The sequence below is a fragment of the Sciurus carolinensis genome, chromosome 7, assembly GCF_902686445.1.
Source record: "Sciurus carolinensis chromosome 7, mSciCar1.2, whole genome shotgun sequence".
NCBI classification, from domain to species: Eukaryota; Metazoa; Chordata; class Mammalia; order Rodentia; family Sciuridae; genus Sciurus; species Sciurus carolinensis.
Genome location: NC_062219.1, coordinates 8,578,253 through 8,601,192, shown reverse-complemented (window position 1 = coordinate 8,601,192; position 22,940 = coordinate 8,578,253). Strand labels below are relative to the sequence as shown.

At 46.8% G+C, this 22,940-nt stretch overlaps 1 protein-coding gene across 1 annotated transcript in view; it reads left to right on the top strand.

The window, feature by feature from the left end:
- Fndc1 (fibronectin type III domain containing 1) overlaps positions 1–22,940 on the top strand; it is an 89,131-nt gene that overhangs the window by 10,542 nt on the left and 55,649 nt on the right. The window contains 3 exon segments of the mRNA XM_047559524.1: positions 13,601–13,795; positions 16,704–16,790; positions 17,215–17,283. Coding sequence (XP_047415480.1) covers positions 13,601–13,795; positions 16,704–16,790; positions 17,215–17,283 — 351 coding nt within the window.

Here is a 22,940-nt window from a genome sequence, read left to right as displayed (position 1 = left end):
ACAGCAACCCTGTTTTCAGATGCAATCACATGCACAGGAGTCAGGGCTCAGGACTTGCATGTGTCTCTGGGGGACAATCATCCAGAACACTTGGTGAGTCTGCAGCATGGTTCCTGCTCAGCAGGCAGAGGAGTTCCTGAAGCTCCTCCCACGGGCCAGAGCTGAGAGGATGAGAGTCATGGCTCATGTTGTGTGAGTGGGCCCTCAACCGGGAATTCCAAAGGCCTCTGGACACCCATGGGGGCTTAGTTCTTAGACGGAGCCTGGCTGGTTCAGCACCAAAAAACTAAGTAATAAATAATTGTCTCAGATCTTCTATAGACTAGTCATTGCTGATGGCCTCACTAAGCAGAGGCCTGGAACTTGCGATCCTCCTGGTTCAGCCTCCTGAGTCGCTGGGGTTACAGGTGTGTGCCACCATGTTGGCCCTCATCCAACAACTTCATTCTGCACTTTTCTGATAGTCTGGGGGAATCAAAAGGGGGGAATCAAGGCATCTTCTTGTGGTTAGTAATGCTCAGAATCCACACGAGGACCTGCAGGTTTCTGAGCCAATCACAGTGAAGTCTGTCAGTCCTTGGGACTGACCCTGCTTCCACAGCTGCCTCTGGCTACCTTTTCCACTCTAGCTCTCAGGGAGGAAGACATCTGGAAGACGAGACCCAGGGCGCTGTCTGAATAGGTCACGCATCCCTCTTGTGGGGAATGAGGTCCATGAGAGGCACTCCGAGATTGCAGCGTGTTTTCACTACACGACGCCGTTCGGAACTTCCCGAGAGGTCCTGGATCACAGTCACAGGGGTCTTGACAAAATGTCCTCTTGGAATTCAAGCCAAGGAAAGCAGTGGCCCAGGCTCCCACGAAGGGGGACTCCCTAGTGAGCCCCCTCGAATGCCCCGCTGCCATGCCTTGTTCTCTGACCACCCAGCTTTGGGAGGTGTCCGTCCCCACCCGCTGGACCTGGGGATGTCCACTGTTAGCAGCACTCGGCTGATGTGAGCGCCTTGCCTTCTGCGTGCGCCTCAGTGGATTGAAGACCGTCGCCGCCCTGGTGAGGAGTCTTTGAATTAATTAGCTTGCCTCCCGGGTGGGGCCTGGCTTGGAACTCTGTCAGCCGCCGCCAGCACCTTCCCCGTCGCTGACCCCCGAAGGCGGGACACGAGCTGGGAGCGGACTGGCTAGTCACGGAGAGCGTTGAGGACCCCGGATCCAGGCTGATGGGCAGGTCGAAGGCTGGAGGTCGAAGCGCGTTACCCAAGTTTCCTCTCAACTCTCGAGATGTAAAACTTCCAGTTCAAAGTGTTTTTCCCAGATGGAGGCAACGAGGAGCTTTCCTGCCGTGAGCGGGGTCGGCGGAGCAGAGGCACCGGAGTCCTGCGGGTCATTTCCAAATGGCAGCTGTCCTGTGGCTCTTCTTCCCAGTATTGACGTCCCACATTTTTAGCGTTCATGATTTTCTTTTGCAGTTCGGCCTTGACCAGTCCTACGAGGTCGATTGGTAGCTGTTAGCTCCACCTGTAAGGAGGGGACTAAGCAGAGAAGACAGGTGCAGAGAGACACTTGAGTGGCATATCTGCTTTGTTTGGGGAGCGTGAAGTGGGCTGATGGAGACTGATGATCTAGAAGAGGAGCAAAATGGGCTCCTCTCAGCCTTCGTTTGACATTGATGGACAGCCCCTTCTTCCTGGAGCTCTCCTCTCCTGGCTCCACGATGGCGGCTTGTTTTCTGAGTCTTCTCTTTCCCACTAATATTTAAGATTCGAGATGTCTCCCCGTCCTCCAGTCATCGCTCAGGCATCTGTGTCTCGTGGGCCCCGCTGGAGATATGAGGAGAGGGCGGAACCTGTCGCTCAGAGAGGCCAGGGTCAGGTGGACCTGGAAGCCAGCAGCACGCAGGGGAGTTTGCGGTCACAGGGCCAGTGAGCTAACTTAGGGAGGGGTCAGAGGGGGTCAGGAGAGGAGGAGGGTAGAGGCCGGGCCTCCAGAGGCCTAGCAGAAGAGACCAGGGACCGCCCGTGAGGTGGGGGGACGTTCAGGCCGTGGTACCAGAAGCCAGGAGAAAGGCCTCGCAGGAGGAGACGGCTCGGCTGTGGTCGGAAGGAGTGGAACTCGAGGACCGAGGGATGCGGCCGTGGAATCCGCCGCTCTTCCAGGCCTTTGGGAGGTCTGGCTCAGGGCAGGAACCCAGCCTCCCGGGAAGCCAGCGGCTCCCGACGGCTTTCAGTTTTGCACCTTTGGTTCTGACTTCTTCCAGGCCGACCTTCGACCTTCGTGGCCCTGAGTTGTAATCACATCCAAGAGGCCGCGAGGGGCAGCAGAAGGAGCACGGTCACGTTCCGGGTGGGCCTGGGTCTGACCACCGTCGCTGATGAGCCGTGTGCCCCTGGGCACGTCACTTCAGTCTCCTCGCTCGGGGCTCCGGGGTCCTGGAGCGCAGGGCGCAGGGTGGAAGGGCACTGGAGGGGGACAGTCTCCCCGGGATCGAGTTCTTTCTCACCACAGCTGTATCCCCAGTACTCAGCTTCGACTCTGACACGCAGTAGGTGCTCAGTCAGTGTCTCTTGGCTAGATGAGCGTAATGGCAGAGCGAGGCAGGTGGCCAGCCACGTCCTCCCTTCCTTCTCCTTCCTTCCCTATCACACCGTCTCACCGCCCGGCCCTCTGCTCCTTACTGGGAGACGATTCGCTCTGCCAGCTGACCATTCAGTGATTATCTGAAACGCTTTTAGAACCGTTCTCTAGGAACCTGGCTGCCTCTGGGTCCTCGTGACAGTTGGCTTCTGGTCACGCCTGACATCTGCCGTGCTGCTTTCCCACCTCCCTGGGACATCTGCCTGGCTCCTCTTCTAAGGACGCTTTTCAGGGAGCGTTCTGAGCTCCATCAGTGGTGATCCTGGGACGGGCATGCCCACGTGTTTCACATAGTCAGACTATGACTTTCCCTTTTCGGGAAAGGAATGAGTTTTCAGGGAGCTTTCTTTGGCTGGCATGTCGAGCAGTTGGTGGTAGGCTGAGTTTGAGCTGGACCAGCAAACAGTGGAAATTCTGTAAGAAACTGTTTCTTGGTTGTGAATTGAATTTGAAGAATGTGCAAAAAATTCCCACAAAAACCTGGAAAGTTCCGGTTGCTGGCTGGGTCTCTGCTGCCACGAAGGGCAGCGTGAGCCCTGCATTCTGGGTCCAGCCCTGGCCATTTGCTCCTGACGGTCCCTTTTATTCTTGTTGTTATAAGTCAGTACATTCATGGAATCCCTCCGAACCATTCCTGAAAGCCAGTGGTGGAGTTGGGGAAAAAATCTTGATTTTTTTCCTGGAACAGTAGCTTTTGCTTACATTAATTTCTAAATAAAATGTCCCAGAGATTTAAACCTCAAATCCTAACGACCAAGTCCTGCCAGCTCTGCTGGTGAGGCGCACTCTGTTTTCTGGCTGCGTCACTTGGGGACAGATGTACTTGCTCAAGTCGATGGCAGACTGACAAACACAGCATCGGCATCGTCAAAATTAAATTCTCGGAGCAAAACCCTTAGAAACAACAACCGGAGAGATTAAAGTTAAAACAGCTCTGTTTAGAAATCAAGAGAAGTTGTTGGATTTTATAGATCCAGCGGTGACAACGTGGCTATCAACTTGGGCTGCTGGTAACACGCTGTCCAATGAGCATCTGCTAGACACGAGGAAGCTGCTTACTGCTCACCTGTGGATGTGGGAGCAGAGAGGTCAGGGCTCCTTGGGGAGTTCTTAAGGACTTCAGGGATCCAGGGCGTCACCATGGGCCACCTCATCATTTGCAAGCAAGTCTCCTTGTGTTGCAAGATGGCTGCTGCATCTCCAGGTAGCACACTGACATCCCAGGAGGGGAAAAGAGGGAGGAAGATACAGAGGGTCCCAAGCACATTGCAGGCGAGCTGACCCTCTCGGAATCCTTTGCTGAAAGTGACATCAGTCATTCCTTGCCTGTGTCCCTAGCTACACTCCTTTGAGCTTGTCCTCACTGCAAGGGAAGCTGATAAGTCATCCTGTGGGAACATTTGCTTTCCAGCCTGGAGGGTGGAGGAAGGCACAGGACAGAGGAGAGTCGGGACTGGCCTTGAGGGCCACACCCTGGTGTCTGCCATGGCAGTTTCTGAATTCCTTGCGAGGGGTAAAACTTAGCAATTAGGAAACTTGAATGGGATTCATAAAAATCCAACCTAAAACAGGTCAGAAAACATCTCGAGGGAGAGGGCAGGCTTATTTAAGAGTATTTGTTTGGCAGACTAGTTAGTCCTTATTGATTTGAGAATTTGATTTTTGCTCTGCCCCTTGCTGTTTATTTCGAAATAGAATTCCCAACGCTGGCTTTATTGTTCTGTTTTTGTCTTTTTCTGCTTGGTGGTTCTTTTCCACATTAGCGAGGAGTGGGAGGAGAGAATGAGGGGAGGTGAACTATATTAACGGTCCCTTTCGCTCCAGTTTCCCCCTGAACACAAGCAAAGGATTTTGTGAAGCACCCCTAACCCTTGGGGTGACGGAGTGGGTGGACCGCGGGCTGCGTGCTGGGAGCCCTTGCCTGGAGGCTGGGGCTCTGTCCCGGTGCTGGCCGCCTCATGCGTACTGCGTACGTGAAGCTGCCAGGCAGTCAGACACCAGGGTGTTGGTTGTGGTTTCCGAAGTTCAAGTGTGAGGGCACCTCTTTGCTTGGCCCGAGACCACTTGACACTCGCCAGGATGGACCATACTTCCCCAGGGACACAGAAGGGGCGGGTGGCACAGATGGTCTGTGGGGATGGCAGTGGGCTCTGACATAAGATTGGCAAGGGGCCCCCAGCTTGAGATTTTGGTAGCTTTGCCACTGGACTTTTTTGAGCGGATGAGGGAAAAATGTGATTCACAATTGTGTTCAGTGACCGTTCAGTGCCCTCATGAGCACGTTGGTATGCACGTTGGGATTTGGCCTCCTAGTTTGAATAAAATGATGCTTTGTTGTTATGGAAAAGTCAGAGGGCTGGGTACAACCTCAGGGAATGAGGTTTAGCAGAGGCAGCTGGAGAGGTGAGCTCAGTGGGCTCCCGTGAACCCCAAGGCGGGAGGGCTGATGGCAGCCAGGAATGGGGTATTGCAGCTGAGGCCATCTGGGTCTCTAGCTGCTCAGCTAGGCATGCCACCTGGTCCAGGTAAATGCAAAGGGGGCACTTTTACATTGGTTGGGGAAGGGGGACTAGATCCAGTCAGTCTGCATTCTCTGGGGAAATTGGGGTTTGAGGAATGCAAACCAGCGGTGAAGACTGCAGGGCTGGGATCTGTTCCTGCTGTCCTCGACCTCCTGGGAGACTGGACATCTGCTTGTCTTGATGTTTCTCTCTGACCTGATGACAGGCTGTGTGGCTTCCCCGTGGCGGGGTCAGAGGTTTTGTGTGCAAAACTCTTTCCGCTCCCCGGAGTGCTAAGTCCAGAACTGGAGACCTGGAGTTGGATCCCTGGAGACCAGTGCAGGCTGCGGAAACACTTCAGTGGAGCGGTGCGTGTTGGGAATGTCCGAAGAGGAGCCAGGCTATTGTTTTAATACTCAGACTGCCTTCTTAACACCGCCTCCCAGGGAAAACCAGCCATCTGTCCATTGGACTGGCCTTCCTTTTGTGTCACACAGTCACAAAACAGCCTGTACTTTTCAGTTGTTTTACTCCTTTGGCAGGAGAGGGGGAGGTCATGATTATTTGGCAAATATAATTCCAAGATCCATTTGAAAAATTATTTAAAATTCAGTTGGTCCTTTCCGTGTTTTGATCACTTGTTGACAACCTTCTGGATTTTTCTGAACTTTTAAATTTTCCTGTACTGTCTAGTATTATGTGGGAAACAACTGAGTTTCCCCTCCCTTTTCTCTCAAATAATAATCCCGAAGTTGTGTATCACATGGATTTCTACCCCAGGCGATACTGTAATTTTAGTACATCCTAACCTTTTCTGGCTTAATCGAATGGATTTTTGGTCAAAGACTTGTGGTTACACTGAGACCTGTGTTTTCTTCATTTTAGAGTCTGGAAAGTCTGGGAAGTATTTGGCGGTTTCCAGTGGAAAGTAAAACTTGAATTTCAAACAAAGATGAAGTAGAGAGACTTGCGCAAACATGAAGGTTTTGTTGGGTTAGAGAGCAATCTCTGGTATACTTGAGAAATAATTCTAGCATTTTCTGGTCTGCTTGGAAAGCCCTTATGTTCCTTTGGGGGATTTCTTTGTTACTGAGGCTGTCCTCACCTGCTGGGGCTGGGTGGGCTGCAGAGTGTGCTCAGTTGGGAAGGGCAGTCTCTGCCAGCTGGTGTTGGCCCTCATTTCTTTGAGTGGCTCTGCACTGGCTGCTGGGGTAGATTCAAAAAGTTATTTTTGACTTTCACAGGAGACCTTGATTAATAGTGCCCTAGTCCATCAGGTTCTGAATGTGAATGTCAAAAATTCAGTTTGAACTGCAGAATTCATTGGCTTTTGGTGCTTTACCATCGAAAGGGCAGGAAGTGAGCTGGACTTAAAGATGCTTAGAACTGGAATTTTTTTTTATTATTCTGTTTTCTGTTGCTATAACAAAATACCCAAGGCTGATTGCTTTATAAAGAAGAGAGATTTATGTAACTCATAGTTTTGGAGACTGAAAAGAGATGGTTGGCACCATCTCTTTGGCGTCTGGCGAGGGTCCCCCTGACTGCATTGCAGCATGACAGACATCTCTGTCATGGCATAAGGGTGCCAGCCTCATGCAGAGGTGCCAAGCATGTGCATGGCCTCCCTAACAACAGCCCACTCTTGGAGAACTAACTGGGAACTCTAGTAATCTAAGTACTACACTAATTCTTCTGAAGGGTATGCACCAATGACCTAATTACCTCTCACTAGGCTCCACTTCTTAAGGGACCTCCCACAATGCCACACTGGAAACCAAGCTTTCAGCCCATGAGCCTTGGGGGACACTTGCATGTCACATCCAAACCATGGTGACTCTAAACATTGCCCAGGTCTCTCTTCATTCCCAGTCCCTTTGAGTGGGACACCAAGACCTGGTCTCACCAAGTGCCAAATCCCCCTTCACAGCCTCTTAAACAGAGACCAAAGGCAGCAAGTCCATTGGAACAGATCCAGTGAGGGATTCTGGGCACTTTGGGGTCATGTGGTCACGGTCTGTTAGAACTGGGGGCTTTGCTGGACAGACAGACATAATGTGTATCCTTTACACAGCTCATTTTGGATTCCTTGTCTTAGAGATTCTTGAGGATTAAGGATTGAGGCGAGTGAGGAGCTTTGGATTTGACTCTTCTTACTTTGGGGCATCCTGAAGGATCTGCACCAATTTCAGGGAAAGAAGGCAGAGGCTGCAGGTGCTGAGAAGCCCTGCCCATCTGAGCACCCAATGAATTGCCTCTGGCTGAGGCCAAACAGAATAAAAAGCAGGAAAGATATTTAGACTTCATTTTGTTTATTTTTAAGTTATAAGACAAAGAATGTGTTACGTTTAGACGTTAAGTGCTCCCTGGGAATTTTGTGATGAGGGATTTATATGGAAATTGGGTCTCATGTTATCAGAATATTTTTGCACTGTCATTTCATTGCTTGAACTCTCCTGGGCTCTTTTGGACAGCATAAGCTGGGCAAAATTTGGGACTGGAATAGAACAGACCAGGAGTGGATTTTATCCTATTGGTCAACCTGGCTTTGGAGTTGGCTAATGAATGAACCTTACTCATCTCAGTGTCTTTTGGGGTCTAGAGGGTGAGATTCCCCACCAACAATCCAGAAAGACACATGCTGGACATTGATGAATATGGGGTGTTTCCTGGAATTGGGGTGAGCTCTTCCTGATCCTTACTCTGAGGGGCTTTGGTGGCTTGACCAGAGGTTGATGATCATGCCCAGTGGGGGTGGAGCAAGCCAGCCAGGGAGAAATGTGAGAGGATGTGAGGAGGACTTCCATTCTCTTCTTCTCTTTTACCAGGAGCCATCACCAGAGTGACACCTCTGGCCTCCCTCCTATCCCATCCTCCTCTGCTTCATGGTGGGTGGAGAGAGTTCAACCTTCACTGCATGACTTTCTCTACCTGGGGGCTTTAATGGACTGGAAGCCACAGGCATGTGCTTCTCTCTGAGGGTCTGCCTTCCTGTGGGAGGCTGCATTTGGCTCCGCTCTGGCTCCCAGGTGGGATACGGACATGCTGGCGTCCCAGACCCATTGGCTCCTGTCCCTGCCTGGGGAGCAACAGGCTCTCCATCCCTTCTGGGGTCACCCAGTGACCCAGAACTGGAGTGGGAACAGGGAGCTGAAGTGCAATGGGGGTAGCATGTTAGAGCTACATCCTCTGATTTGACTTCATCAGCAATAAACCCGATACTTTAATTTCTGATGCCTTTATCTATCTTCCCCATCTGATATGGGATTCAAATATTCCTAATACACACCTTCAGGCTCCACACTTCAAATTCAGGAAAAACTGCTTCATACAAACTTTCAGGTTTGACATGCACTTTGTTATGTATGGGCGCAGTAGAACCATATAGGCCCCCTTTTATTGCTTCTTCAAATGTATACTGCTTGTTGTTTGAGATGTAACCAGTGGATCTAAGAATCAGGGACATGTGTCGTAGGGTATGACCAGGAGCTGTGAGCTGCAAAAAGTATATTACTTTTCAGACTTGATTTTCAAATCCAATCAAACTTACTTTTAGTTCTTTAATTTTCTTCATAAGTACTTGGTACAAAAATTAAAGAATAAACAACATTTGTTTTTCTTACCACTACTGCATTGGTAAATGCTTCAGAAAATATTTGGTTCTCCCCAGTCAACATGGTATTAGGGGATTTGCGTCCCTCAGCTGTGGGTTTTCGCTTAAGTATCTGAAACGATCATGTCAGTGGTTAGTGCAAACCTTGCAAGTTGATCAACTGCAACTAGCTTCTAGATGGAGAGCTGCCCGCAAGCCAAACTTGAGGCATTTGTTCATGCATCTCCCATTCACTGAATGCCACCTGGTGCCAATACTTTCAGTGGTGCAGTGCATTTAGGTGCAACCTAAGATCAACCAGCTCCAAAGTTACAGTGGAGCAAAACCAAGGATCTGAGAAAGTTCTTCCTTCGTTCCTCCCTGGGTTCTTATTGCTCTTGAAATTCCTCTTTCCCTCCCATTTATATTCCTTTCTCTGTTTACCAACGTGGAGAGCTCATTGAAGTAACTATTTGGCTTTAGAAGAAATGAAACACAACAAAGAAACACACCAGCAGAAGCAACACTTTGACCCCCGGAAGTGTCAGTTTCTGTTCTGGATCACAGTCCCTAAGCAGGACTTCTCCAGGACTTTTGTCACCATTAATGTATTTTATTAGCTGACTGGATTTTCCTTCTCTTTATTCTGAGAAACCGCCCTTAACAAGAGTTCCCTTTGGAGGAAAACTGTTAGTTTCATCCATGTGGACATGTCTGTGCATGTGGCAATGGTTCTGAGCCTCTGACTTGGGTGCTTGGGTGGTGATGTCTGAACCAAGCAATTGAGCAGTAAGATTCTGAATTTCATTTTCAACATGTTCAGCTTGATGCTCACATGGGACTTTCACAGAGGCATAGGGAATATTGGTGTAGACTGGTTAGGCCAGAAATAGGCATGTGCAAGTCCTCAGTTTTGTTAGTCTCTGGGGCCTGAGTAGTAGCCACATTGCCCTCCCCAAAGTTGCTCTGGGGTAGGTCTTTGTTACCTCTTGGAGCCCAGGCCAAGGTTCTTCTAGAGTCTTTGAGTCTCTCAGGGATAGTTGTCAGGTCTGGGTGCAGGATGTGGTTCCTTGATAAACCTCTATCCTTGTCTTCAGGGCTGGGATGGCTCTAGTTCGTTTCCATACTTCATCTTTTGTCTTTATTTCTAGACTTTCTTCATGGACCCAGACTCAACAGAGGAGCATGTGGATTGAGATTGAATGTTGGGAGGTTATCTGAATCAGCAACTAAGGGATTTCTCTGGAGGTTAAGATAGAGGGAACTTCTGGCCTCTGATGGAGTCAGGCCAGCTGTGTGTGTGTGTGTGTGTGTGTGTGTGTGTGTGTGTGTGTGTGTTACCCCACTAGTGTTTTTCAAAAGTGGTAGTAATTACCAAATAATGTAAAATTGAGAGATTTCACACAAAAATCAGGATTTCTAGTTTCTTAGGGAAAAACCCCCAAACAAAAAAACACAAACAGAATGTCCAACAATCTGGGTCTAAATTCCTTTTTGTCAATGGGAACCTGAGACTGAACATGCTTCAGATGGCATGTCCAATCTCCATTGTGTGTCCTCCTTTGCTTGTCTTCCTGACCCTTGTAGGCCTTGGAGCCTACAAGGTTGATCTCATTGGTCCGATATCCTTTTCTTCAAGCCATTTAAGTCAGCCCTGAGTTTGTTGTCAGTAAAGGGTGTTCAGAGACATCAGAATGCAAAGATGAGGCAAGGCCAGGTGAGGTTTGTGCTCCATTCCCTCTGAAGAGTGGACCTTGAAGATGTTGGTCAGGTTGCCCCTGAGGACTTAGCTCTGGGTCAAGCTTCCCAAGGAGTCCATCAGCCCTGGAGAATTTCTTGAGTCCTGTCTGTGGAAGCTAAAGCCCCTCCAGGGACAGGTATTGCCAAGTATTAGATTCTAGCACCTCTCCTTGAGCAGCCACCACCCACACTGTGGCCCTTTAACCACCTTGACTTCTGAAAGCCCTCTTGGATAAGACCTGGAGCTGGAGCTAGACCAAAGTGAAGAATCTGGGTCCTGACATTGTGCTTATTTTCCATTCCCAAACAAGCCAGTAGACATCTCATGGAAGCCATGCACAGAAATGTCTAGGCTGACCTTGCCAGGTGTCTGAAAGATCACTGAAGCATCACTTTGCCACTCAGCACCTGGCAAAGTGTTCTTGAGTCTGGAACAATTTGCTGGTATAAATTCTGACATGGCTCTGCTGCAGCATAAAATTGTTGGAGTCATAGCAGACTCTTGCTGGCTATTTCTTCTGTTTGGAGCACCTTACCATCTGTCTCCATTCAAAGACAGCCTCAGGTTGGGAATGGGGAAGGATACAGGCAGGAAATTCTTTTTATTTAACCCTAAATCCCTTCAGCTGCAGTTTAAGCTCATTTCCTCATCTTGCGTGCGGCGGAGATGCAAAAGCAGCAAGTCCTGGCCCTACCTGTCACATGCCTGCTCTGTGAAATCACCCCCAAAGGTAACCTCATTAGGCTTTGTAATTCCTGTGGTACTGAGATGTACAGCTTTAAAGAATGTACCCAGTACCGTCTTCTTTAGATGAACTTACTGAAAAGTCTTACAAAAGTCTACAGGCTTCCTTGTCTAGAAGAAAGGAGAGTCAGTGATGAGTTTCTAAGAATCCAAGTAAATAAGGGTCCCAGGTATGGTGTGTTTTGTTGGAACTCCTGGATGGGTGTGAATGGCTCTCCTGATGCGGAGTTGATGCAACCACTTGAGCGTGAACTCGCCTGTGAGTTACAGATGATGCTATGCTGTGTCCAAGGATAATGCAAGACTGCTGTTGTTTGGATAAATCCCCAAAGTCCTTGTGTTAAAGGTTTGAGTCTCAGTCCATGGAGGTACTGGGAGGTGGTGGAATCACCACCATTAGGTGGTGCCTAATGGGAGGTCTTGGGTCACTGGGGACAAGCCCTTGGAGGGACTGGTGGGGCTCCAGTCTTTCCCTCCCTCTCTCCTTTGTTTCCTGGTCACCATGAGGTGAGCAGCTTTGTTTCACCATGTGCTCTCACCACGAGGAGCTGCCTCATCACAGATCCAAGAGCCAAGGGGTCAGTCATGGACTGAGACCTGCAAAACTGTGAGCCAAAGAAAATCTTTTCTCTTTAGAAGTTGATTATCTCAGGTGTTTTGTTACAGTAATGGGAAGTTGACTAACGCAAAGACAGATCGGGGGAAAAATGAGGAAATTTATAGATTGTTCTTCTTTTTTAGATAGAAGTGATAAAAATTAATATTTTTTTGGCCTCAGTGGTTGTGCACTGATAGAATCACTAGTTACCTGGCAGTGTCTGGGTTTCACAGGTCTCAAATTTCAGAATGTCTGTTGAAGAATGGACTTCTCTTAAGGGAGCTTTGGAACTGAACTGTGAAGTGTTGTTCGTGTCTTCCTACATTCATTTCCTTCCTTGGGAGAAACACCCACTGCTTCCCTTTGCAGGTTTGGGATATCTTGCTTGGCTTCTACTCACCTTTTGGTCAGTATGAATTTTCTTGTAGGCAAAGAAGGGTGAAAGAAAATTATAGAAGGGTAGACACTGTCTCTCATTTAAATTGCCCAGAAAGTGCCCGGTGTGCTGTCTCTGGAGAGCAGGTTGCTCACCCGGGTTCCTCCATCGCTGCGTTATGGGAGCCTCACATCTGGAGTTGGGAGGGGATGCTTTGTGGACTTTGGTCTGTGCCCCTCGTCTAACTTCATGCTTGTGTCTCTCAAATGGACACCCTTTGTCTAATGCTGCAGAGTCCATCAAGTTCATGCTCTTCACTCGTGCCTCGGACTTCTCCCTAGTTCCTTCGGGAGCCTCTCCTTTGCCTCCTCAAGAGGCAGCTGGGCTCTCGGGAAGAATGACACCACGTTAGAGTCATCTGCATTTATTCAGTTTGGAATTTTCAATGAAAATTTAATTTTCAATTAAAACCACGTACTAACCAATGTATGTGCCATCATGAAACATTCTCCTTTTCCTTCCTTTTATGGGATTTCAAATGTAGTTTTTGTAATGTTACCAAGTTTAAGGTTTTCTTTTTTTTCTCTAGGTTATTTTTTCTCCTGTTTTAGAGTGACTTGCATTATTGAACAGTCATTTTCACATCCAAGTTTGCTGAAAATTTGACTGTCGTCTGAATATTTAGCCCACATTTACATAGCCCTGCATTACAGTACCAGTCGTACAGGGACCTGAGAGGTCTTGTTTGACAAAATGTTTCTTTTCATTTTGGTAATTTTGAAAACTGAGAATTGGTTTTAGAACTTCATATCTGAAATAAAAATGTAACAGTGCTTCTCATTGACTCCTTACTGACAAAATATGGAAGCATTTAAATGTGGTGTCTGCAGATAATACCAGAGTTTTACTTCCCTTTTAAGCTGGTGAAGATTTTGGTTTGTTTTCTTTATGGAAATGAGTGCTTCCATTATCTCACTTTGAATACAATTGGTATTCCTGATCTCGGTATTTCAGTTATTCTTCTTGGAGGTGTTTTAAAGATTGTCCAATAGATCATACAAAATGCTAAGAATTACTTAATGTACGAATGCCTCTGGAGAATATGTCAAATTGCTGACTTGTTTTTCTTGTCCTGGCAAGTCAATGTAATCAAGACAGGATGCCTAGCATTTATTCTGATTTGTTTCCCTCTTGGTTTAAATTTACCACCCACAGTTATCCAAAATACAAAGCAAGCTGGGAGTTTGCTGTGTTTGTTTTGCTGTCATACTGTAGCCATGTGCAAATGTGGCTGTACTTAAAGTCTTTAGGATCAGACAGATGAAATGCCATTGACTTTTTGCTAATGCTGTCAGAGAACACAATTCTTTCCCCCATCTGCCATGACCTTAAGTTGATAGTTGCGCTGTTTGCATAGTTGACCACCCACTGAAGCCAAGGCACGTGAAACTGCTGTCCACTAAAATGGGCCTGAAAGTCACATGGGACCCACCCAAAGATGCTACCAGTAGACCCGTGGAGCATTACAACATTGCCTATGGGAAGTCACTGAAAAGTCTTAAATACATCAAGGTGAATGCGGAGACATACTCCTTCCTTATTGACGATGTGGGTAAGTGACCCCGTGCTCTTGCTGCCAGTCAAAAATAACTGTGTGCCACATCTTAGGATAACTGTTTGCAAGACAAAGTATGGCTGGGACCTTTGGGGCCAGGAAGCCCAAGTTCTGCGACTCTGTGGCCAGGAGTCTGTTGCTTGGCGGACTTTCCCTTGCCCTGGGCACCCTGTCTGTGCATCTAGGCTCAAGTACTCCTCTCTCCAAATCAAAAGAGCAAATAACTTTTGGTTTATGAATGTGCTTTTGGAAAATACATTGATCCTTTTTGTTTTATAGGAACTTGATTACCAGATGATTTGGTAGACTAATCTGGAAACTTCTAGTTTCTAAACCATTTTATATTTAGGGATTGCTGAAATACAGCTGATTCTTGAACAACATGGGTTTGAACTGTGCAGATGCACTTACATGTGAGTTTTTTTTTTTTCAGATTTGTGACAATTTGAAAAAAACTCACAGGAGCTGAGATCCTAAAAATATCCAAAAAATTAGGAAAAAATTGAATATACATTGAATGCATAAATTGATGTAGAGAATAGCCCACCTATCATTTATTACTTTAACATATACATGAATCTATTATCAAAAAGTTAAAATTTATCAAAACTTAACACATGTAAACTGTCCATGGTGACCTTTAGAGTAAGAGAAATCTAGACAAAGTAAAGGTGTGGTATTAAATTGTATCTGTAGAAAACTCACTGAAGCGCATACTGCGCTAGCGTGGTGACTCCACGGTCACCTCCTGTTGCTTCTGCGGTGAGCTCAAGTGTGGCCATGTCCACTTAAAATGCCACCATGTACCACTCCTCATTTTCACACGAGCAGCTGTCTCCCCTGTCAATTGTGTGTCACAGAAAAAAGTGATGTCTCCAAGTTCTTGCTGGTTTTTCACCATATATGGTACATATAATATGTAAATTGCACGTGACTGAAACTGTTTATGTTGTTGATAAGGTTTCTGGTCAACAGCAGGCTTTACTAGCTAAGGTTTGGGGAAGTAAAACATAAGCAGATTTTGACTGCACAGGGGTTGGTGCCCTGTCCCTTGTTGTTCAGGAGTCAGTTGTAACACATCTCTGTAAAGGGGTGTGTAGAATGTCACGCTTAGCCTCATCTGGTGAAATGTGATCTTTTTACCATTTTGGTTTCATTTTTATTTTGATCGTGGAGGCTGGGAGTATTCTGAGCCTCAGCTCAATGCCTGTCGTCTTCTAAGTCTTCTAAGTGCAGACACAGGTGGTTCTGGACTTGGGCTTTGAGCTGCTTCGCCCACATCCCTCTCCTTTTGACTCTAGTATCCCGAACTCTATTGGCTTTAGGTTCAACTTTAAGATGGATCATAAGGGAGTGACGGAGGGGCAGCATAAGGAAAACCAGGTGTCCCCTGTCCACACTAGTGATCACAGTCAGCTCCTGGCTCCTCGGCACCCTCCCCTGGCCTGAGGTTGCTGTACCTGTTCCTCCTCCACCTCCTGCACTGTACTATGATGTTTTCTGGTAACAGAGTCCATTCCTCCCAGCTTCAGCTAAGCATGTATTTCCTTGAATCCCTTCAGCCTTGTTGTGGCCCCCAAAATCCAGCAATGGAGATTCTGTCGGAATGGAGGCATGGACAGGATCATATTTGCTCACACCTTGAGTTGTTATAATTGCTGCAGAGAAGGAAAACATGTAAAAAGAGAGCTGTAGAACTTGCTAAAAGCCAGTGTCTCCCAAGCAAGTTTCTGATGCGTTAACTGGATGGGAATCAGACACACGTGGATTAAATAAGCTCAGGGTGAAGACAGTGCCTGGTGAAGCCGGGTTTTGTATTCTGTTGGAACCTGGAGCATTTCCTCATTAGTTGGGCAGTTTGTGCCAAACCCCAAATGCCACCAGGCCTTGCCAGATTCAGATAGAAGTCACACCAGGCTTGAATGGAGTAGGTGTCCCACTTAGTGTTAGTGCAGTAGCTGGTTCTGAGCCTCTAGCTTGAGAACTTAACGAGATTGTGTTAAGGATCGCTTACACATGATCACCGCTGCCTCACCCAGAGCAGAGGCTTACCTTTCCAGCCCTTGTCCCGTGATGCCCACGAGCTTCCATCTCTTTAGGGTATGGGCCCCCTCACCCCTTACCTGCCACAAGGTAATCATTCATTTTGAGGAAAACCAGTGCTATTAGAGTTTTACTTTTCAAGCTGCAAGTTTAGGACGCCCCTTCTTTATAATAGGGTGTCTCCTTTGTCCTTTGCGTCCCAACAACTTCAGGAGACCTCTGCTCTTTGACCTTGACCTCAATACAAAAGTCAAAAAGTGAAGCTCAGTTATATCAAGATTAGCACTTCCAAGATTCCAATAAATATTTTTTTCTACCATTTGCTGAAATGGTGAAAAACGACTTGAAGCATAGTCTAGGGAATATGTTACTGTGAAAAGGAAGATTTCCTGAAGCTTTATGTAGTACAAGGAAGAGTTCCCACGTGCCATGTTTTATGAGTTACATTGACATTTTTTTTTTTTTAGATTTCAACTTGGAACTTCCAGGGGGAAATAATATTTATAGTTTTTGACAGTGTATTTTCAAATACCATTGGTGGACTGTGAGTTCCTATTTCTTACATTGATCTCAAGTTAAAATTCCTAAGAAACCTTTTTATTGACTGCCTATGAATCCAGATTTATCGCACACACCACATACTTTGTACTAAATGCAGTTTGTTTGGGTCCAGTGTGCCTCAGCTGTGTGAGAACAATGTTAGTGATTTGAGTAAAAGTCATGGTGAAAGCTACCTTAGATTTGTTGTTTAGTTCAAATCTTTATATTTAGTTATAAAGGGTATAAGGAAAATGGTTAGTGAATCAAACTGTGTGATGCTTGGAGATGCGAAACGGTGGCTTGATTGAACCGTGTGTTTCAGAGCCGGGGGTAGTGTACTTTGTGCTGGTCACTGCAGAGAACCACAGTGGAGTGAGCCGACCAGTTTACAGAGCTGAGAGCCTGCCTGGTAAGTCTCCTCTAGAATCAGAGGCTGTAGTTTTGTTACTTAGAAGGGAGAGACCCCCCCACTTTTATCAAGTCTATATAAATTTTTAATTATTAAACAACTCCCAAGCAAGATGTTTTTAGACGTGCATAGCAAGTCAAAAGATAAAAACCTAGGAGAGACTTATCCCTTCTTTATAGTAGTTTCGAAGTAGGTTATTAGCACTTTGTCTTAATTTTTTCGAGACTCACTAGAATAAACCATGTGCACAAGTCTAAAAACATGGGTTGTCCATAGGCTCAGGTGTGGAGTCACTAACATGACCCTGGGCAGGGTCTTCTGAACACCTCGAAAGATCATTGAACTCTACAGTAACGATGCTCTGAAATACGGGAAACCCAGTAGTCCTTGTTTCTAACCATTCAGTTGCATTTCCCTAATTCAGGAGGTGAATGGATCAAGATTGATGGTTTTCCCATTAAGGGTCCAGCACCATTTAATGAAACCGTCACAGGTACTATTTGCTCACTCGGTTCATGTCCTCACTGAAGCATTACCTCTCAAGAGGGCTGTGCTTCTGTCACACACATGTGCTCACAATCCTTCATTCGTTCCCATCGCTAAACTAACACACGTGTCACACAGTCTCGGTCGATCTGCTCTGTGGCTGGTGGACCAGACTGCAGCAGTGTTGCTCATTGCTTGTTGTTCCTTGGTGTCCTCGTGGTGGGTGGGTGGGGGGACGCATCTGCATTTACATCTGGGGAGATTGTCACCCTGTTAACAGGCAAATATGGTGGTTGAGATGGTAGTACTGGCCCGAGGAGGATTTTTCAACTCTTATTCTCGTGAGTGGCATAAATGAATGGAACCCACAAACGATGACTTTTATTGGCTGATATGTGGCATCGAGTCCTGCTCTCTTTTCTGACAATCTTGGAATATTTTCTGATGTGTTAGATAACCTGCCTTCCATCTCTGCTCCATATTTGTATATATGTGTGTTGTATCATTTGGATGTTGATGTCATCTGGTCATCTTGTTTTACTTATTGAGAGAAGTGTTGACATCTGTTGTGTGTTGTTTCTTGAATGTTTAATTGATGGTGGAAAAATAATATACAATGAACGCAGTTGTTTCATGATATGGCTGGGCATTATCCACAAGGCAATATGGCGAGGAGCAATGTTTTATTTTCATGCACCATGTTTTTAAATACATCAGTCTGGTGTTTTTGTTCAGAGAAAGGTGAGTATGTTGAAACTAATGACCATATGACGCTTCTCAAATCTGTTTTGCTGGTGCAGGCAGTTTTGAAAGTCTCTTAAATATAAAAGGGGTAGAAGAAGAAAACAATCAGCAAAGGAAACTGGCTTTGGGGAGAGGTGCTACGTTCTTATTCAGATATGATGAACTTGAGATGGTGTGGGGTGTTGCAATGGGGACATCTGAAGGTGTTTGGAGTGATAGAATGGGAGTTGGAAGAAAAAAGTTAGAGCTAGATATGGACTTAGAGTCATGCCATGGGGTGGGAGTCGAAGCAGAAAGAATAACGAAGTAAGAGAGGATGGGAAGAGAGGGCAGGAGGCCAAGGATCCAACTTGGAAATCACTGACAGTATAGTAATCCCCCTTCACCTGCAGGAGATATGCTTCAAAACCCCAGTGGATACCGGAAACCCTAGATAGTACTGAGGTTTATGTATTCCGTATTTTTTTGTTATATATGCATACCGATGATAAATTTAACTTATAAATAAGCACAATAGGAGGCTAATGACAATAATTAATAATAAAACAGTTTTAATAAAACGCTCATAAAAATCATGTGAACGTGACCCCCTTCTCTCTTCCTCTTTCAAAGTAGTTTTACTGTATTTGCCTTTCTTGGGATGATGTGGGATGATCTGATGCCCACATGATTAAAGGAAGTGAGGTGCATGACCAAGGCCCTGTGATACGGCTTGAGGTTGCTATGCATGCACTACTTGAACCAGCGCACTGTGTTGTTGTGACAGCCACCCTGAGGGCCCGGCAGGCTAAGGGAGTGAGGAGGGCAGTGTATACATTATGGATACTCTGGACAAAGGGATGGGTTCAAGTCCTGGGTGGGATGGAGTGGGATGACATGAGGTTGTGTCACACAGTGTAAAGTTGTGTGAGATTTAAAATGTAAATTGTTTATCACTGAAATTTTCCATTCAGTAATTTTGCACTACAGTGGACTACTGGTACTTGAAACCTGGATAGCAGAACTTTGGGTAAGGGGGCTATTGCCTGCATGCAGAATAGGAAAGGATGTTTATTTCAGAGGTGCTTACTCCAGAAGATACACATGTCATCAGACACACATAGACATTTCACTGATGGATATACGTCCCTTGTGTATGCATCTCTTATTGTGTGATTTAAATAACCATTTTATTTTTACAGTCTCTCTGATAAAGTCTTCTTAATGACCTTAGTTTTAGAACAAGTAATTTTCTTGCTTTTTTGTAGGTAATTAATTTTTCTTCCTTTCTTTCATAGAAATGCATGCATGTGTATGTGTGTGTGTGTGTGTTGTGTGTGTGTGTGTGTGTGTGTGTGTGTTTGAATGTGACCCTTCTGAATAAGCAGGTGTCACAGAAATCCTGGGTGTCAGGACTGGAGAGGATCAGGCTGTGGCTCATGGTTGATTTTATGTCTGATGAGGTGATTTCACCTCTCTGTCTGCAGGAGCCTCTGAGAGCTGTGGTTGCCAGAGTATTCTGCTAGAATACACGATTCTCCATTTGTTATACAGTATGATAAAAAAGACACTAGAAGAAATTGCCAGCTGAAGCCTCTTGCAGCATATGATAGAAGGCACAACTTAAAAAACAAAATGATCCACCAATATCTGGGATGCAGAGACTTAGTTAAAGTGCTCCAGGAAAATATATTACCTTTCATTGTTAATGAAAATAATAGAATTCATTTATAAGCAATGATCAATATATCTATACCTTTATTTTTTATTTTTGGAAAAAAATGCTGTGCTTTTGTTCTGAGAAATGGTCAAATATGGGATAATTTTGTCAAACAGAAGAAGTACTTGGAATCGTACACCTGCATTCGAAGGCAGGGATTTGTCCTGGGCGGCATGAGCACAGGGACCTGGCACGGGGCACAGAGGGTTTGCCAGTGCTGGACCCACTGCCTCTCCTGTGTGTCAGGCTTTATTGAAACCAAGGGAGAATCCATTCTTTTATTCTGCCAGAAACAATGACTTGAGTTCAGATTCCAGAAGGCCTCCTCTTGCTGGCTTGGACCTCTCTGGACTGAATTGTCTTTGCTTAAAAATAGGACATTGATTATTGAACTCATTCCTTTAGTGCCTGTGGTTTTCCAAGCATAGGTCCCACTGCTAGAGATACACAGGAACAAGACAGATGAGAGCTCACCCGGTGGAAACTTAGAGGAAAGAACACTGTAAACAAGAAAGCAAAACTGGGTGTATAGAACCTGCTAGTTTGCTAGGGCTGCCATCACAGAATAAACTGCCCTGTGATAGAGAATTAGCATGTGGGGAGCTCTGGGTTTGGGAGCCGAGTGATAAGATGGTGATATCAAGCTGAGACTGCAGGGATCTTCATGGCAAAGTCTTGTGAGGAGGAGGACAGAACCTGCCAGAGAGTTCTGGAAGGTTAACAAGACTTCAGTGACCCTCAGACTGGTCACTTGTCCAAACAGAAAAACCCTCAGGACTTAGAAATGAGGCTGAGCAGAAATGCAACTGCAGGACAGACGTTTCGGCTTCCTGTGGAGTAGCTCTTCCCCGTCCCTGTCAGGAAGTTTTCTCTGTATTAATGTAGACTCCCTCGGTTGGGATGTAAGCCCATATTCTTCTGGGTCAAAGATGTCACACGGCTCACTTTCCAGAATACCGTTATCTAACATTTCTGTAGACTTCTTTTCTGTGAACTGTTTAACTTTTTTCTGTGGTTGCATCTGGGGCAATGGGGACATGCAGAGCCAGGCCCCAGGGGTCAGGATGGGGACGCATCCCAAGTTTGCTACTGACCAGCCCACGGACTTGGCTGGGCCAGCTATTCTACTTTTGCCAAAATTTTCATCTTGGAAACAATGTTAGACTCTGGTTAATTTTAGCTCTTAATATGCTCATATCTTTTTTTTAATTATTTTAATAATTTTCTAAGGATCTCGTCCTCTATGCTTTGCTCAAACTGTGGAGATAAACCAAATCTAGCATTGAAACAAAAGTCTGCTTTTTGCTTTTTAGTTTTTGTACATTTTATTTTAGTTCATGGAGCCTGCTGGCTTCCTGGACAGTTAAGTAGCGCTGGGACTCAGGATTAGTGGGAGTTCACAGTTACTCCCCAGACCTTTCCAGCCAGCACCTGGGTCCAGTTACTCCCTCCTGACTGCATCACCCACCGGCCTCCAGCCTGTGCCCGACTTCAGTGGCGTGCGGCACGTGGCTCGTGATGAGTTTCTACACACCAGGCATTCTGGGCCATGTCTGTCTCCAGGACACTGGCATGTTTGCTCTTCCTGCCTCCTGGTGTCTAATGACCACCGCCTGTCATAGAACCAGCATTGTTCCCTCCACCATCTGGAATCCTGAATTCCACTGTCTGATGATAGCCGTGTCCCTTCTTCTGTCCCTCGCTGTCATGAGCTTCCTTGCAGGCCCCATCAGTCTCTGGATCTGCAGACCCTGCCCCTCTGGTGAGTCCAGAAACTGTCCCTGGCCCGTTTCTTCTTTCCTCCATTCCAGCCACGCTTGTGCCCGTCAGCTCCCCACCTTTGACCTGTCCCACTGGTCTGTGAGTTCCCTATGGACACCCCAGCTGCCTGTGTTCTCTTTCTGGCAACTAATTGCTGAACCTTATCAGAGAAATAAAGAGGAACTCTGCCCCGCAGTCTAACGCTCACCCCTGTGTTCTCACCTCTTCTGGCTGCACTGCTCAGGAATGTCCTGTGTGTCCCTACACGGTTGCCTCCCTTCCCCGCTTCCCCAGCTTCCTTCCTGACGGTGTTCTCCTCCCTTCTAGCAGCTGCTCTGGTGCCCTTGAAGAAGAAAGGGTCACCAGGTGGCACGGGGGTTGCCTTCTTTGGAGACTTCTAGACCTCCACCTCTCCTTCTTCCTCCTGAAGGAGGAAAGGCTTCACCAGGTCCCCCACAGACCGACTTCATGCACATAGCGGTTAGACCTGGTGCAGGACTGGCATGAGGTTCATCTTTGGAGCACCTCCACATGCCCCTCCCAGTGCCTGCCCCAAAAGGTTGAGACCAGGTGCTGAACAAATTATGTAACAGGGAAACAACGAAACTACGAAGTCGTGACAACAAAGTTCGGCATCTTCTTGCTGCCTTAGCTCATTTTGGGTTGTGAATACAGAATACCTGAGTCGGGTGCTTTATAAAGAGAGGCCTATTTTGGCTTACGGTTCTGGAGGCAGGGAAGTCCAAGATCACGGTCTGGCATCTGCTTGGCTTCTGGCGAGGACCTCATGGAGGGAAGGCAAGTGGTGGGTAGGGATGAGGCGGACTTGCTTTATCACCACCCCTCTAGTGGCAGTGAGTGCAGACCTGTGACAGCGAGATGCCCTCAGATGTCCACGGCTCCACCTCTGACCCATGACTCGACGCCCCCCACCAGCTCCCCTCCAGCACTGCCACACGAAGAGTCGACATTCCAACACAGGGGCTCGGGGGACGTGCTCAGGTCATGGCACTAACCCAGCATGCCCTCAGCCGGAAGCACCTGTGGGTCCGTGGCACGCGTACCCCGAGCGTGCATTCCCTCTTTTCCTATCAGTATTTCATCAAAATAAGCACCAGTTTTCAGGGACATATCCTGCCAGTTTGTTTAATTAAATATGACTGATGTGAAAATTGAGAACTCTAAACCTAGTATCTTAAGACATCTCTTTCCCTAATCTGGTCATTTTAAGGCATAATTAATCCACCCAGCCATAGTCTCCACACTTTGGAAGAGACAAAGTGCAGGCCAGGGGCTGCCGTGCCTCTGGGGAGGGCCAGAGCTTCTTATCGAGTTCATGCATTTGTCCTAAAAGAAAGCACTTTCTATGTAAGGTCATCAGCCTGTGGCCATATTGTAACCACATCTCTCACTGCAAATGATGATCCCTCCTTGCATTGCTGCCTGACCCCCACCCCTAC